This window comes from Mastigoproctus giganteus, chromosome 6 (genome assembly GCF_048544385.1).
Source record: "Mastigoproctus giganteus isolate SK-2022 chromosome 6, ASM4854438v1, whole genome shotgun sequence".
Taxonomy (NCBI): domain Eukaryota; kingdom Metazoa; phylum Arthropoda; class Arachnida; order Uropygi; family Thelyphonidae; genus Mastigoproctus; species Mastigoproctus giganteus.
Genome location: NC_143580.1, coordinates 66,316,193 through 66,333,805, shown reverse-complemented (window position 1 = coordinate 66,333,805; position 17,613 = coordinate 66,316,193). Strand labels below are relative to the sequence as shown.

At 36.7% G+C, this 17,613-nt stretch overlaps 1 protein-coding gene across 1 annotated transcript in view; it reads left to right on the top strand.

Annotated features, from left to right (window-relative positions):
* The window catches only part of LOC150084386 (nucleoporin NUP42-like), a 58,886-nt gene extending 41,575 nt beyond the window's left edge, over positions 1–17,311 (top strand). The window contains exons 5-6 of the mRNA XM_090376210.1: positions 8,828–8,915; positions 16,836–17,311. Coding sequence (XP_090232336.1) covers positions 8,828–8,915; positions 16,836–17,311 — 564 coding nt within the window. The remainder of the gene's footprint in view (positions 1–8,827; positions 8,916–16,835) is intronic.
* The last annotated feature ends 302 nt before the right edge of the window (positions 17,312–17,613 follow it).

Sequence of the window (17,613 nt, the reverse complement as noted above, 5' to 3'; positions counted from 1 at the left end):
ATTTGTTTAAATCTGTGTCTCTCAGGACCAGCAATTCCTGCATTATTTGATTCGTTATTATGCATTAACTGGTCATTGAGTATGACTGCTTCAGATGCAGATAATGGCTTTAAAGGCATAAACATGTAATGAAACAGATAACATGATAACATAGGGGTAGAATTTTTCTCAGCCTGGTCTGTGCTTGTTAACATTAGAGATTGCTTCTACAGGGATGGGATAGACTTAAATAGAAAGGGTGCAAGAATATATGCTGATGCTATCGAGGCAGTGTTAGGTGAGTTGGAAAATTGCTAACTTCGGGGGATACATGGACTAATACATTAACAGCAGCCGCTGGCAGAGGTGAAAGTGATTCTTTCGCTGCTTCTATTGGAATGAGCAGCAGCCTGGAAAACAAGGTGCAGGGGATTTCAGAGACTGCTGGGAGTCATTGCGGAACAAGTAAATACATGGGCTATGTTAAGGTAGCCAAGAATAGGAACGGGTGCATGTATACTTGCATGTACACCAATGCTAGGCGTTTGGTAAATAAATTTGATGAATTTGAGGTGTTGGTCAAAACATCAAAGGCAGATATTGTTGGGATATCAGAGATGTGGTGTCACATAGATATAAGGAATGCAGAACTAGAATTTGGGGAGTACAATGTGTACAGAAAGGATAGGAAGGGAGGAGGGGTTATGCTATTAGTTAAGAAACACAAAAATCCAAGGAAGTACAGCAAGTCGACATGGCTGGACAGTGCAGTGTCGAGTCAGTTTGATGTGACATAAGCACTAGGAAAGCAAAATTGAGAGTAGGAGTGTGCTATAGGCCTAATGACTCTGATGAGTATAATAGGAAACTGTACAGAGAAATAAAGTGGGCCAGTAAATCAGAGTGTCTTATAATGAGGGATTTTCACTTATCAGATATTGACTGAAATTTGTAGATTGGTCACTCACACACACTAGCAAGGTTTTTGTGGGTTTATTGGATGATTGTTTTCTACAGCAGCATGTTCGGAAGGCAACTAGAGGGAGAAATACTCTTGATCTGATTATTAGCAGTGATTCTTCATGCATTAAGAATCTGCAGATAAAGGAACCACAAGGTGGCAGTGATCACAATGTGCTGAAGTTGGATTTACTCAAAGTGGTAACTACCATCAAGGGTAAAGGGAAGGGTTTTTGCTTTTGTAAAGGTGACTACGGTGGTCTGAGACAGTATTTAAATTCTATATGGTGGAACCAACTGATGTTAGCAAATTCAAAATGGGAAGCATTCAAAGAATTAATCTTGGAAGCTACTAGGCTTTTCATACCAACAAAGAAATATTGTTCAAGATTTAGGCCTAAATGGGTGTCAGATGAACTAATTAGACATGTGACAGAGAAGAAAAATGCATGGGATACATATAAATTAACATGTGATACAGAAGCCTATGATAGATATAAGCTGGTCTGTAATCAAGTTACAAAGGAGGTTAGGCAGGTGAAGGCAGATTACGAGAAATCTTTGGCAAAGGATGCAAAAAAAAACAGCAAGGATTTCTTTACTTATATAAACTCTAAAAGGAAGGGGATGAATCTGATTGGTCCACTTGATATCGATGGTTCGACTGTTGATGATCCTGCTCAGGTAGCTAACAAACTAAATGAATATTTTGCATCGACATTCACACATGAGGAGTTATTTAGAGAGGGGAATGGCAGAGGTGTATTCAACTCTGGCAGTAAGCTAGATAATCTTGTAATAACTGAGAGTAAAGTGGAGGAGAAATTGTTGAAGATAAACACAAAGGCACCTGGGGTGGATGGAATCTATCCAGTTATATTAAAGGAAGTGGTGGCAAAGGAAGTAAACAAGCCTTAGCCATAATTATGAGAGCTTCCCTGGACTCAGGGGAGGTAACCATGGACTGGAGATGTGCAAATATGACCCCAATTCAGAAAGGAGGATCAAAGGCTGACACAAGTAATTATAGACCTGTGAGTTTAACTTCTGTTCCAGGAAAATTAATGGAGGCACTGGTTAAAGAAGCATTGCAGGATCATCTAGACAAGACTTCAGTTATAGCTCGGACACAGCATGGGTTTGTTAAGGTGAAGTCTGGTCTGACTAATTTGATTGGATACTATGATGTAGTCACAAAGGAACTGGATGCAAAGAATAACTTTGATATCATATATTTGGATCTTAGAAAAGCCTTTGATACTGTTGCACATGGAAGACTGCTGCACAAATTGGAGCAGTTTGGCATTGGAGGCAAATTGCTGCTATGGATAAAGGGATGGTGAGTGGGAGAAGACAGAGTGGTAATCATTGGACACTGCTGTTCGTGGACTAATGTTATTAGTGGAGTCCCTCGGGCTTCAGTGTTGGGTCCATTGTTGTTTTCTGTATTTATAAATGATATTGATGATGGTATATCAGGCTTAATGTTGAAGTTTGCAGATGATACAAAGGTTGGCAGGGTTGTTAATGACACTAATGACAGTACACTGCTGGAACAGGATCTAGAACAGTTGAGCAGATGGGCTGAGAGTTGGCAAATGAAGTTTAACATTGACAAATGTAAAGTACTACATATGGGAAGCAGTAATCCCAGAGTAACATATCAACTCTGTGGTAACACTCTGACAGTGGTAGAGAATGAAAATGGCCTGGGATTAATTGTGCAGGCAGATGTAGTTTTCTGAGCAGTGCAGACGGTCTGCAAGAGTAGCTCATGGTGTCTTGTCAATGATATACAGGAATTTTTCTAGCAGGTATAAGGAAGTGATTATCCCCTTGTATAAGGCTATGGTCAGACCACATCTTGAGTACTGTATACAGGTCTGGAGGCCTCATTTTAAGAAGGATGTAGAGCTGTTGGAAAGAGTATAAAGAACGGCAACAAGATTAGTGAATGGAACAAAGGGTTGCTCTTACGAAGAAGGCTTAAGTTTTGCAAATTACAGAACAAGGCGACTAGGCACCTGCAAGATGATCCGATTGAGGTGTATAAAGCCTTGAATGTTTTGGTCAAGCTCAATGCTGATGAGATTCTTCCTCTTGCTCAGAATAATCGCCTGAGAGGGCATAAATTCAAATTGAGGAAAGACGGTTGTAGGATAGATGTGCGGAAGTTTGCCTTTAGCCAGCGGGTGGTTGATTGCTGGAACCAGCTTCCATCTGTCGTACAAGTTTATAGCTTGAATAACTTGACAAACATTTGGAGTGAGTGGATGAGTGAAATAAGGGGTTTTTTTTTTTGGCTGATGCTATATAAGCTTGCTTTCTTGCATCATGTGCCTTTGCTAATAAGACATGTGGCAGAGAAGAAAAATACATGGGATACATATGAATTAACAGGTGACACGAAAGCCTACGATAGATATAAGCTGGTCTGTAACCAAGTCACAAGAGATTAGGCAGGCCAAGGCAGATTACGAGAAATCCTTGGCAAAGGATGCAAAGAAAAACAGCAAAGAGTTCTTTATTTATGTAAACTCTAGAAGGAAGGGGATGAATCAGATTGGTCCACTTGATGTTGATGATCCTGCTCAGGTAGCTAACAAACTAAATGAGTATTTTCCATCTACATTCACACATGAGGAGTTATTCAAGGAGGAGAGTGCCAGATATTTATCAAACTCTAACAGGGAGATAAATGATTTTGTCAAAACTGAGAGCAAAGTGGAGGAGAAATTGTTCAAATTAAACAAAGGAAAGGCACTTGGGGTGGATGGGATCTATCCAGTTATATTAAAGAATTCATCAAAGGAAGTAAGCAAACCCTTAGCCATAATAATGAGAACTTCCTTGGACTCAGGGGGAAAGTACCCATAGACTGGAGATGTGCAAATGTGACCCCAATTCACAAAGGAGGATCAAAGGGTGACACAAGTAATTACAGACCTGTTAGTGTAACTTCTGTTCCAGAGAAATTAACAGAGGCACTGGTTAAAGAAGCACTTTATTCATCTTAGAGAAATTTAGCATATGAGAATGTGGGACAAAATGAATTTATATATAAATGAAATAATTTTGTGAACAAAGTAATCATATTCCACTACCTTGTATTGTGTTTCTTTGATTACTTTCAAAGATGTTTACTTCCTGTGGTCCACAAGAATTATCAGACAATAGTAAATTTCTTGGACAGTGAAATTCAAAATATATTACATGAGAGGTGTTTTGGTAGTACTTTAATTATATTTTGCTTACAACATTTAGTCTAAAAGCAGAATTCCAAAAGAACTAATTTCTTGGATTTTTGTATTGTTCTGTTTGTTGTGGGAAAGATATAGTGTGTCTGCTTGTGGCAAGAGATAAAATATCAGAGATCATTTAATGGCTCTGAACGTTCCAAAGGAATGTATATTAAGGTAAGAGATACAAATTAGTATATAATTTATTAATATTTTTTAATCAGATTGTACACAAAGCCATTAAATGTTTTACCTATATGCAGAGAAGTGTTATTTCATTCTTCTAAAGGAATGTATCGTTATCCATGCCGAAACTAACATTAAATAGACAAATAGAAGATGTGGTTGCAAGTTGTGAATTTTGTAATGTTAAGAAATTGTCACAAGTTTGAACTTAGGTGAGCATGTTTGGAATTTTGTCTAGACATGAAAAGAGGAAATTTATATTGTAAACTTGGCCAGTCAGCTTTAATATGGAAAATTGATTCAAGGATCCTGGAATAGATCATGTCCATACTAGTTCGGTATCTTTAAAGGTGTCTTTAAAGTCATTTCTTTGTCTTGAGAACATTCCCACACGAATACTAATCCCTGAAGCATTTTATAAGCACAATTTTACGAGTTATATAAGATAGTAAAGTTTTTTACTGACTTTTGATAATGGTCTTGTTGTACTCGCTTACAAATAATAAAATTAGCAAGTTGGCATACACACATAAGAATATGCTTTGTTTCAGTAATGTTCTTCCAAGTACATTAAGCAGAAGCAGAAGTTAGTTCTTCTGTATGTAGAAGAATTATATTCTGCTAAAGATGTATGTAGCATCCTTCATCAAAAAAAAAAAAAAAAATATTAACTAAAAATAAAATGTCTCTAATTTTCTGTATCTCTTTGAATCATCTCATTCGTGGGGATATAGAAAACTAAGCTAAAATGAAACACGAAACATTTATACTTGTACTATTATAATTTTAAGGCTGGAAATTAGTGAAGGGACTAATATGCAGTTGAACTTGGTTATAAAGAGTACGGAAATAACGAGATCATGGCTGTAAAGAGCAAAAAGCGATAATGATTTTAATTTACGCATATTCCCATACAATCATTCACTGTTATAACGAGCATGCTACACAGATATACAAAACAAATTTTTGTAACTATGCAAACATTCTTAATTGCTCGGGTAGTCGAAAAAACCCAATTCTTGGAATAGACAAAAATGAATAGGACGACTTAGCTTTATGACCACCTGCATTGGATTAGTGACTGGTTTAGGACCTTGTTCTCCGTGGACGGGGGCTATACAATACTGCATTGCCGTTCCGCTTGTTGCATTACCCTATTTACAGATTGTCTTGTATTCATTGAACCATAAATTTATTTCGGGACTTCTAACAACGTTGTATGCATTTCGGGACTTCTAAGAGCTTTGTATGAATTTCAGAATTTCTAAAAACTTTGTATGCAGATAACATTATAATTTTAAAGTAAAATCAGTTAGAAACGAACCCTTCCTTCGGAAACACATCTACTAAAAAAAGGAAAGTCTCTCTTGATTCGCGAAAAAGTGGAAATTATTTGTGAGTTAGAATGTGGTGCAAAAAATGTTTAAGTGTGTAAAAAGTTTTCTTTGTCATCTTCAAGTGTATCAACATTGTGGAAGAATAAAGATGTTTGCATATTGGCACTGGAAAAGAACATAACCAAAAAAAAAAAAAAAAAAAAAATTAGAAAGTGTGAGGTTAAAACTTTGAAGAAGCATTGCTTCAATGGTTCACCACACAGAGAAGTGCTGGATTTTCAATAGATGGTCCGATCTTGAAGGCTCAAGCGGAAAAATTTGCTAAACAATTTGGATGCAATGATTATGTATGTAATAGAGGTTGGCTAGATCGATTTAAAAGCCGACATGACATTGTTTATGCAAAAGTTAGTGGAGAACCTCGATCTGCAGATCCAGTAATGGCAAATGAATGGATTGACCGTGTTTGGGCGGTGCATCCGTAGCCAGGCGGGCAGGAGCAGCAGTGCATAGCACATGCTTCTTGATTGGACCAGGGTTCAAGCCTGTGACCACCAAATACAGAGGATGCGGAAAGGTCAGGGAATGACCACTGCATATCCCCGGAGCAATATGGCCTTAGTTGCTAATGCTCCTAAAAAAAAAAAAAACCAACCAACCAACCAAACCAACTGTGTTTGGGCAGAAACTGGGAAAGATTTCAATGACAAAGACATCTACAGCAGTTGTGCTACTGGAAAAAAAAGGATCCAGAAAACTCGGGTAGATGTGCTGAAAAGTGGCAACTGAAGTTTAACATTGACAAATGCAAAGTACTGCATATGGGTAGAAGTAATCCCAGCGGAACATACCAAATGTATGGTACTACGCTTATGGTGGTAGAAAATGAAAATGACCTGGGAGTGTTTGTGCAGTCAGATATGAAGTTTTCTGAGCAATGCAGACAGGCTGCCAGAGCAGGTCATAGGGTATTGTCGATGATATACAGGAATTTTGCTAGCAGGGAAAAGGTTATTATCCCTTTGTATAAGGCAATGGTCAGGCCACGCCTTGAGTACTGCATACAGGTCTGGAGGCCTCATTTTAGGAAGGATGTAGAGCTGCTTGAGTGTGTACAGAGAAGGGCAACAAGATTGGTGAGGGCAATGAAGGGATCGTCTTACCAAGAAAGGATTAAGTTCTGCAAATTGCAGCTGCTAGAGACTAGTCACCTACGAGGTGATCTGATTGAGGTGTATTAGGCTTCGAATGGGTTGAGCATGCTGAATTCTGATGGAATTTTTCCGCTTGCTCAGATTACGAACCTAAGGGGGCATAAATTCAAAATGAGGAAAGATAGTTGTAGAATAGATGTGCGAAAATTTGCCTTTAGCCAGCGGGTGGTTAATTGCTGCAACAAACTTCCATCTCTCTTTGTGGAAGTTGGTAGCTTAAATAAATTAGGGAGGAACTGAACAAACTTTTGGAGGGAATAGTTGTGTGAAATTGTGTTTTTCTTTTTTTTTTTTTTTGGCTGATGCTAAATAAGCTCATACACTTGCTTTCTTGCAACACATGCCCCTATTACTACTACTACAATGTTGACGAAATGACTTTTTTATAATTTGACACCTGACAATACTGTACATTTAAATTCAAATAGGAAAAATGTGTTGGTGGAAAAAAAATCAAATGCACAAATATGACAGTATACACAAATATGACTGATAAAAAAAAAACTGTTTGTTATCGGAAAATCGTTAAAACCTCAATTTAAAAAATGTAAGGAAACTTCCTGTAGATTACACTGCAAACAAGAAAGCTTGGATGACTTCGGATATTTTTTGGCAATATGCAAATGATTGGAATAAGGAGCTATTCAAAAAGAAGAAAAATATTTTATTGTTAGCTGATAACTATCCTGCACATCCCCAGATTCAAAATTTGTCCAACATTAAGCTAGTGTTTCTGCCTCCCAATGCGACATCAATTTTACAACCAATGGACATAAGTGTAATCAAGAGTTTGAAAGGATTTTATAAAAGATTTCTAGTTCTACATCTGATCAGCCAAAGAGAACAGAAACTTAACGAGTCTATATCGATATTGGATGCTATAAATGTATTAAATTATGCGTGGAACAACGTTACTCGACAACCATATTGAATTGTTACAAGAAATCGAAATTAAATTCAAATGAAATTTCAATTGTAGATGAAAAAGATGGAAACAAAGAAAACAACTTAATATTATCTGAATGGTTGCTATGTAATGACGTAGGTTTTAATACAGATAACATCACTGAATTTGTACGAGTTGATGACAACATGTAATGGAAGACCACTATAATAATAATGGTCTTCCTACAGAGTGACATTGTAGTTGCTGTGCTCAACAAAGACGATAACGACGATGGTAAAGACGATGATTGTGATGATGATATGATGACAATTGAAAGTGAATCAAAATCAGTGCCGACAATCTCACAAGCTCAAGGTGCAATGGACACATTAGTCAATCTTTTTTTGAAGGAACTGAGGCAAGTAATGAGACTTATAACACGTTGAGTGTTTCATGGGGAAACTTAAGAAATATCAAAGTGAAATCTTTAAAAGAAGCATCAATTTTAAGATTCATAAATAAAGACTAATTGAAATCATGTTTATTATTAAATAGTATTGTTTTTTAATTACAGAGAAATAAATTGTGTTTAGTATTGAGTGTATGGTTTTAAAATTACAGACAGATTGTGTTTAATATTAAGTGTATTGTAGTTTATACAAGCATATTTATACAAATAATATGTAGGTATATACTTATATTATTTTTTTCTCTCTAATATTTCTTTTGTTTTTTGAATCTATCTTTTTATCAAGTAATTGAGAATTTAAAAAAATAGGATGTAGATTTAACTCATCACTGATATAAAGTGTTCATTGTTTAACGGCCCCAGGGGTTTCCCCATCTCTGCTATCACTGATATAGTGAGTAACGGTTATAACGAGGAAATTTTGTCGGTCCCTTGATGCTCGTTATAACCAAGTTCGACTGTATCTTGATTTATGGACTCAAGTGCATTTGACTATTTTGTAAGTAGATTTCCCTGGTTAGTTACATAGTGAATGTATGCAGTTGTATTTTTTCCAGGAAAGATTAGAACAGGGGCATTTAGCTGATTCTGGTATGAATATTGAGAGGTTTCCTGCTTCTTCCATGCTTTCAGATCATTTTACAGGTATTTATTTATTTTTTTTAATGGCAATGGCCATTAAATGAATGAGGTGAATTATATTTATAAGTCTGTTTTTTTTACTTTATGTACCCTTGTTTACATTCAGAATTTTCCCCATTATATTTTACCACTTTTTTAAAAAGAAAATTAGGGTAAATCACTTTCTTACAGGCGCCTCCGTAGCCAGGTGGGAAGGAGCAGCAGTGCTTAGCACACGCTTCTTGATTAGACCGGGGTTCGAGCCCGTCACCACCAAATACGGAAGATGCGGAAAGGTCAGGGAATGACCACTGCATATCCCGGAGCAATATGGCCTTAGTTGCTAATGCTCCTAAAACACCAAATAACAACAACAAATAACAACTTTCTTACATAATTAATATATTACATAATTTGTTTAGGGCAATAGCCTCAGGTCACGAAGAAATTAACTAATGTATAGGTTTGTGCTATGGCATCATGTTTATATGTAGCCAACTACCAAGTAGTTACAAATTGGAATCATTTAAGTATATCTCATATTGTGTATGCCTTCACAACGATTTGCCATGATATTGCACTACCTCGAGTAAGTAACGTTTCACCAATAGAGAAGATTATCCGCTGAGAATAAGTAACATTGGTCTTCTGTCATTCGTTTTGTTATGTTGGAAGTTTCTCCAATGCATTTGAAAGTGAAATATAAACCTTTGGTTATTCTCAAGTGTAAAATTTTCATCACCATGTATAGAATATGATGCAGCATTACTCCTCAGCGATCTTTTCGTCTTATTTCGCTAGTTGCCATCATAAACAAAGTAACATGTAATCCATCTTTAAATTTACGCGGGAGACCTAAGTATATTGCAGGAAACGACAGTTCCTCAGCATGCATATTGTAAATTATCGACATCGGTTGATTGTGTTGCCCAGGAGCAATTGCAAGATATTTGTCTTCATTCCAAAGTAAAGTGTGTTGCTGTGCCATAAGTAATTCGATGTCACTTTCAGACGACGCAATCCTCTCTACATTGTCTACTTGTTCACTATTGGTAACTCTTGATGAAACTAGCAAGCAACTGGCAATCGACTGAGATGTTATAACGTATGTACAGAGGAGTGTTGATTAAATACCTTAGCCACAATTTGACTGTTTCTTTTCTCACATATCCTTGCAAGTAAGTCAAGTTATGAATCAAAATGCTTCTTGATGTGAACGTTGAATGCATAATCGTCATCTAAAGCACGAGGAAACTCTCAAACCATATTATTCATGTCGACTGGAACATTTATGACTTGTCCGACAGTACCATAACTGCCAGTTTCATATCGCAAATGTCGAATCTGCATGAATCGCAATCTAGCTGAAACCAATTGTTCACTTATACAATCTATACAATCGAGCGGTGATAAATTCAATGGAAATGGATGATAAACGATGCCGTTGGACTTGGATAACGATGGTACATTTCCCAATTCTAAGCTTGTGAAGCATGTATTGCAAAGCATAAATAATGCCATGTTCTTTGCTTCTGGAAATTCATCTTCAAGAATTTGTATATGGTTTGGCTTTGGTAATCATTAGCATTAGTAGAGGCATATGATGCAAGAAAGCAAGCTTATGCAGCATCAGCCAAAAAAAAAAAAAAAAAACTCTCCCATTTCACCCCTCCATTCGATCCAAATACCTGTCCAGCTCAGCCTTAAATTTATTTAGGCTATCAACTTCCTAGGCTATTAAATTCACAACAAAGGATGGAAGTCTCCAACCAACTACCAACTGGCTATGGTTTTGCACAACATGGTTTTGCTCTAACACGATTGATATATTGTAGCAATCCTCGCACAACATGGTTAGAAAATTTCGATAAACCTTGCATAACAGGGTATTTTTGAACTTTTGTTCTGGGGAAACCCTGCTGTTATGTTGGATGTCATTTTTCAACATTTCCACTCTTTTTGAATCCCCACTGTTGACTCGCTAGTCAAAAAAAAATTGAGAAATCACTGTATTTTATTTTGTTGGGAAATTTCTGTGTTGTGTTCTGTGCTATTGAACTTGTAGAAAAATCTAGATTTCAAAGTTTTATTATTATTGAATAGCATAATCATCCATGGATATTTCAAAGACTGCTGGGAATCATTGGGGTACAAGTAAACACATGGGTTGTGTTAGGGTAGCTAAGAAAAAGAACAGGTGCATGTATACTTGCGTGTACACCAATGCTAGGAGTTTAGTAAATAAATTTGATGAATTTGAGGTATTGCTCAAAACATCAAAGGCAGATATTGTGGGGATTTCAGAGACGTGGTGTCACACAGATATAAGGAATGCAGAACTGGAATTTGGGGAGTACAATGTCTACAGAAAGGATAGACAGAATAGGAAGGGAGGAGGGGTTATGCTATTAGTTAAAAAACACATAAAATCCAAGGAAGTGAAGCCAGTCGACATCGCTGGACAGTGCAGTGTCGAGTCAGTTTGGTGTGACATAAGCATTGGGAGATCAAAATTGAGAGTAGGAGTGTGCTATAGGCCTAATGACTCTGATGAGTATAATAAGAAACTGTTCGGAGAAATAGAGTGGGCCAGTAAATCACAGAGTCTTATAATGGGGGATTTTAATTTCCCAGATATTGACTGGAATTTGGGGGCTGGTCACTCACACAGTAGCAAGGCTTTTGTGGATTTATTGGATGATTGTTTTCTACGTCAGCATGTTCGGGAGGCAACTAGAGGGAGTAATACTCTTGATTTGATTATCAGTAGTGATTCTTCATGCATTAAGAATCTGCAGATAAAAGAACCACTAGGTGGCAGTGATCACAGTGTTCTGAAGTGGGAGTTACTCAAAGAGGTAACTACCATTAGGGGTAAAGGGAAGGGTATTGCTTTCGAAAAGGCGACTACAATGGACTGAGACAGTATTTAAATTCTATACAGTGGGATCAACTGATGATATTGCCAAGAGCAAATTCAAAATGGGAAGCATTCAAAGAACTTATCTTGGAAGCTACTAGGCTTTACATACCAACTAAGAAATATTGTTCAAGGTTTAGGCCTAAATGGATGTCAGATGAACTAATGAGGCATATGGCAGAGAAGAAAAATGCATGGGATACATACAAATTAACACGTGACACAGACGCCTATGATAGATACAAGTTGATCTGTAACCAAGTTACAAAGGAGGTTAGGCAGGCGAAGGCAGATTACGAGAGATCCTTGGCAAGCGATGCGAAGAAAAACAGCAAAGAGTTCTTTACTTATGTAAACTCTAGAAGGAAGGGGATGAATCAGATTGGTCCACTTGATATCGATGGGTCAACTGTTGATGACCCTGCTCAGGTAGCTAACAAACTAAATGAATATTTTGCATCGACATTCACACATGAGGAGTTATTCAGCGAGGGGAATGCCAGAGGTGTATTCAACTCTAGCAGTAAGCTAGAGAATCTTGTAATAACTGAGAGCAAAGTGGAGGAGAAATTGTTGAAGATAAACACAAGAAAGGCACCTGGGGTGGATGGGATCTATCCAGTTATATTAAAGGAGGCAGCAAAGGAAGTAAGCAAACCCTTAGCCATAATTATGAGAGCTTCCTTGGACTCAGGGGAGGTACCCATGGACTAGAGATGTGCAAATGTGACCCCAATTCACAAAGGAGGATCAAAGGCTGACACAAGTAATTATAGACCTGTGAGTTTAACTTCTGTTCCCGGAAAATTAATGGAGGCACTGGTTAAAGAAGCACTGCAGGATCATCTAGACAAGACTTCAGTTATAGCTAGGACACAGCATGGTTTTGTTAAGGGGAAGTCTTGCCTGACCAATTTGATTGGATACTATGATGCAGTCACAAAAGAACTGGATGCAGGGAATAACTTTGATATTATATACTTGGATCTTAGAAAGGCTTTTGATACTGTTGCACATGGAAGACTGCTGCACAAATTGGAGCAGTGTGGCATTGGAGGCAAATTGCTGCTATGGATAAAGGGATGGTTGAGTGGGAGAAGACAGAGAGTGGCAATCAATGGACACTGCTCTTCGTGGACTAATGTTATTAGTGGTAGAAGTTCCTCAGGGTTCAGTGTTGGGTCCATTGTTGTTTTCTGTATTTACAAATGCTGATGGTATATCAAGCTTAATGTCCAAGTTTGCAGACGATACGAAGGTTGGCAGGGTTGTCAAGGACACGACTGATACTATGCTGCTGCAACAGGATTTGGAAAGGTTGAGCAGATGGGCTTTGAGGTGGCAAATGAAGTTTAACATTGACAAATGTAAAGTACTACATATGGGAAACAGCAACCCCAGAGCAACGTATCAACTCTGTGGTACTACACTGACAGTGGTAGAGAATGAAAGGGACCTGGGGGTGGTTGTGCAGGCAGATATGAAGTTCTCTGAGCAGTGCAGACGGGCTGCAAGAGTAGCTCATGGTGTATTGTCAATGATATATAGGAATTTTTCTAGCAGGGATAAGGAGGTGATTATTCCCTTGTATAAGGCAATGGTCAGGCCACACCTAGAGTACTGTATACAGGCCTGGAGGCCTCATTTCAAGAAGGTTGTAGAGCTGCTGGAACGAGTACAGAGAAGGGCAACAAGAGTAGTGAATGGGACAAAGGGGTGCTCTTACGAAGAAAGGCTTAAGTTTTGCGAATTACAGTGTCTGGAAACTAGGCACCAGCGAGGTGATCTGATAGAGGTGTACAAAGCCTTGAATGGTTTGAGCATGCTCAATGCTGATGGGATTCTTCCTCTTGCTCAGAATAATCACCTGAGAGGGCATAAATTCAAATTGAGGAAAGACAGATGTAGGATAGATGTGCGGAAATTTGCCTTTAGCCAGCGGGTGGTTGGTAGGTGGAACAGACTTCCATCCCTTGTCGTGGAAGTTGATAGCCTAAATAAGTTTAAGGCTCAGCTGGACAGGTATTTCGAACGAACAGAGGGGTGAAGTGGAAGTGGTTATTTTTTATTTATTTATGTTACTTTTTTTTTCTTTTTTTTTTTTTGGCTGATGCTGCATAAGCTTGCTTTCTTGCATCAAATGCCTCTACTAATGCTAATGCTAATGTACACCAGGCCATCCAAACGTTGAAGTTATGTTCCTGCTGCCACAGTTGTACTGGGTTAATACAATTTCTTTCATTCAGCTGTTAGATGAAGGCATTAGATCCACCTTTAAAACTCATTACAGCAGAATATTGTTATAATGGATTTTGGAAAAAATTGATTTCAAATCTATTGAAGTAATGGAGGCATGGAAACATTTCTCAATTGTGGACTGTATCAGAGTCATAGCTTTATCGCTGAAAGAAGTAAAACCGTCAACATTAAATGCATGTGGAAAAATGTACTGTCAGAGTCAGTTCATTCAGGAAATATGATCGAACGGGTAGAAAATGGAATCTGTGCGATAGTTGAACTTGCTGCATCGGTAGGAGTGGAAGGTTTTGATGATATGACTGATGAAGCCCTTGTGGGTAGCATAGTTCATAGAATCGCCCTCCTCCTCACATTGGGTGGAAAAGACCCAAGTTCAAATCCCGTTGATGAAGGGGGAATTTTTATGGGTCTTTTTCACAATATGGCTGAGTTAGTCGGGCTCATTCCAGGGTAGCATGGTTTTTTCCTCCCGGAAACTCGAGTTTTTTGTCCAGCAAAACAGAAAATCAACCTCAGGACACATCTAATTTATAGACAATATACACAGAGTAACATGGCCTTAGTCACCTATGCTCCTAAAAAATAAAAAAAAAGATATGATTACTGAAGATGTTCAAGAATTACTGGTAGAAGTGGCCGGTGTAGCAGGTTTGGTGGAAATGGCATCGGAGGTAGAATCAGATCAATTCAGATGATGATAGCGCAGATGAAAATTCTAAACTTCCAAATTTTACACTAAAAAGCATACAGGAAGGCATAAAGTTAGCTGAGCAATTAGAATCTTATTTTTTGAATGCAGATTCTTGATTGAAAGGAGCCCAAAGTTCAAAAGGGAGCTTCAAAAATGCTTAGTTCCATAGATGAAATTCACAAAGATTTATCAAGCAAAAGCAAACAAACCCAGATTACTGATTTTTTAAAGAGAGCAGAAGATACACATTTTGTTAACGAGAGCAGAAGTTCACATTTTGTTAACGAAATAGTGTATTTTTGTTAGCTTTTGGAATGTAACCCCCCCTTTTGTACTTTTTCTTAGTTCTGTATAACATGGTTTTGCACAACACAACATTTTATTGGAACCTAATAACCATGTTATACAAGGGTTACCTGTATTTAAATAAATCCCACATTAACTCTTCAGCAGTCACGAACAGGATTGGTCTGCGTAGAGGCAGACCCTATGTGCACTTAGAAGGGCACATAGTTGACCCCATGTGCATACATTTGAAACGTCAGTAAAAATAATTCAAAATTGTTTAACTTTTTTGATGCCACCTTTATTTTCAGTCTATTCTGAACACAACTGTGAAAAATTAATTTATCAATTTTTTATATTAAAAACATATTTTTAATTAATTTGCAAAATTAAAACTCCCATAGGCCTGTTGGTGGGCAAAATGCATATTGAAAAACCTACATGCTTTAATGAACATGTGCAATTGGACCCAGCCTCTCAATAACAGGAGTGCCCACTTCATGAAATGTGAATACTGGGTACTGCCACATTATTCATATGTAGTATATCATGCTGGATTATTGGACTTCTGTCGTAATTGTAATTTTAAATAATTTAAAAAATTCAAAAAAATTATAATCAAATAAATATAATTAGATATATAGGAGACTTGATATTTGCCAGATTAAGGTTTGTGGTTTCACGTTTTCACAGTTCACATCTGAAAATCTCACTCTGCAGAATGGTGCTGCATTCACATCATGATCGTTGTAGTTAGGGTATGCAGCAATTTGTACCATATTTCAATAATTTGTTACCTGTGATTTATTCCAAAGTCTTCTGGAAATTACAAGAGCTTTACTAAACATCTGAATTATAAATAGCCTAAAATTAATAATGCTAATTATTAATTTTAGGCTATTAAGTGGGAGTCTTTTTCCCATGCACACCTCTCACTAATAATCAGTGGTATTAATTTTATGTTATTCGTAATTCAGATGTTTAGAAAAGTGCTTGGAATAAATCAAAAGTGAGAAATTATTATAACTTTCAACCAAGGTTCTGAATATTTTGGTTCATTTTTAGTTACATAGTTTCTTAAAATCATAATTTATTTTCTGGTTGCATCTTGCTGTGTTAAGGTAGCCATAACTTCTAGTGAAATTTTCAGGTTTGTTACCTTTCGTTATCTGTACCCAATGTACATGCTTTCTACATACTTTAAGGGAATTTAGCTTGATGACTTGCTTGCAATGTATTAGTTTTATCACTATTTTTATTCAGCTATTGATTTCCTCTTAATTTATTGACAAATGAAATATTGTCTTAGGGGCTAGTTAGTATTCACGGTGTTTCATGAAATGGTGGCTGTGCTTTCAGAATCAATTCAAGGCCTGAAAACAATGGAAGTTTATATAAACATGCGTCTAATTCTGAATGGTTACTGAACTAAGGCTGTTAGAATAAAAAAAAAAAAAGAAAAAGGAAAAAAGAAAAGTAATTTCATTGGTAAATAATAATAAAAAAAATTAAGAATAAGCAAAGTTGTACATGTTATAAATAAACATTTTATGAGGTATGTGTTTTCTTATTTATTGCTTTTTAACATTGAAAACCCAATAGCAATTTTCTGAGATTCAAACATTTATATCTCCACAACTGTTTAGAATCAAGCACATGTTTATATAAACTTTTTTCATTGTTTTCAGGTCCTGGATTAATTCTGAAAGTACTGCCTACAGGTTATGAAACACCCTGTGTAATGTATCAGAACAGGTATAGCTGTAAAATTTACTAATTCCTTTTACAGGTGTACAGAAATCATTTAATCAAGGGAGTGAGTCAAAAAGTGCCAGCTCATTCAGTTTTACATTACCTCAATTTCCACAGCCAAGTATTGACAAAGATTCTGCCACATTTCTCAAACCACAAATTCACTCTTCTGCAAACAACTTTTCATTTACTGCAGCTTTGGAACAATCTAAAAGCAACTCTAATCCAGTATTTTTACCGAAAAATGATGCCTTAAATGTTAATGTGAGCTTTGGCTTAAATCAACAGACAGTTGGTAATGCTAATGTCCATATCCCAAGAAATGGATCTATGGATGTATCAACTCCAACATTTCCAACAGTTAGTAAAGACTCTATGAAGCCTGGTATGAATGGAGATACATACATTTTAATACAAGACCTTACAGAGGAGGAGAAGAAACAGTTTATGTCTGAAACTTTTACATTGGGAATGATCCCTACCGTTCCTCCACCAGTGGAGTTGTGTCATTGAGTTTTATGAAAATCTCTAACATCTTGTTTCTGTATATATATATTGTAATCTTTATGTTTATTTATGTGATGCAATTAAATTATCGATTTTATTTGTTAAAATTGTTTATTTATAAATTTTTGGATAAAATTATGGCTTTATTATGGCTTACATATTATAAAAATAATATGTAAACTGCAATTAGAAAATAACATAGCAGTTTATACGTATCAGTTTATATATACATATTTTAGGGATCACTTTTTAATATTTTATTTTTCTCGTTTTGAGTTTGCAAGTCAGGTACTAGAAGATAATTATTT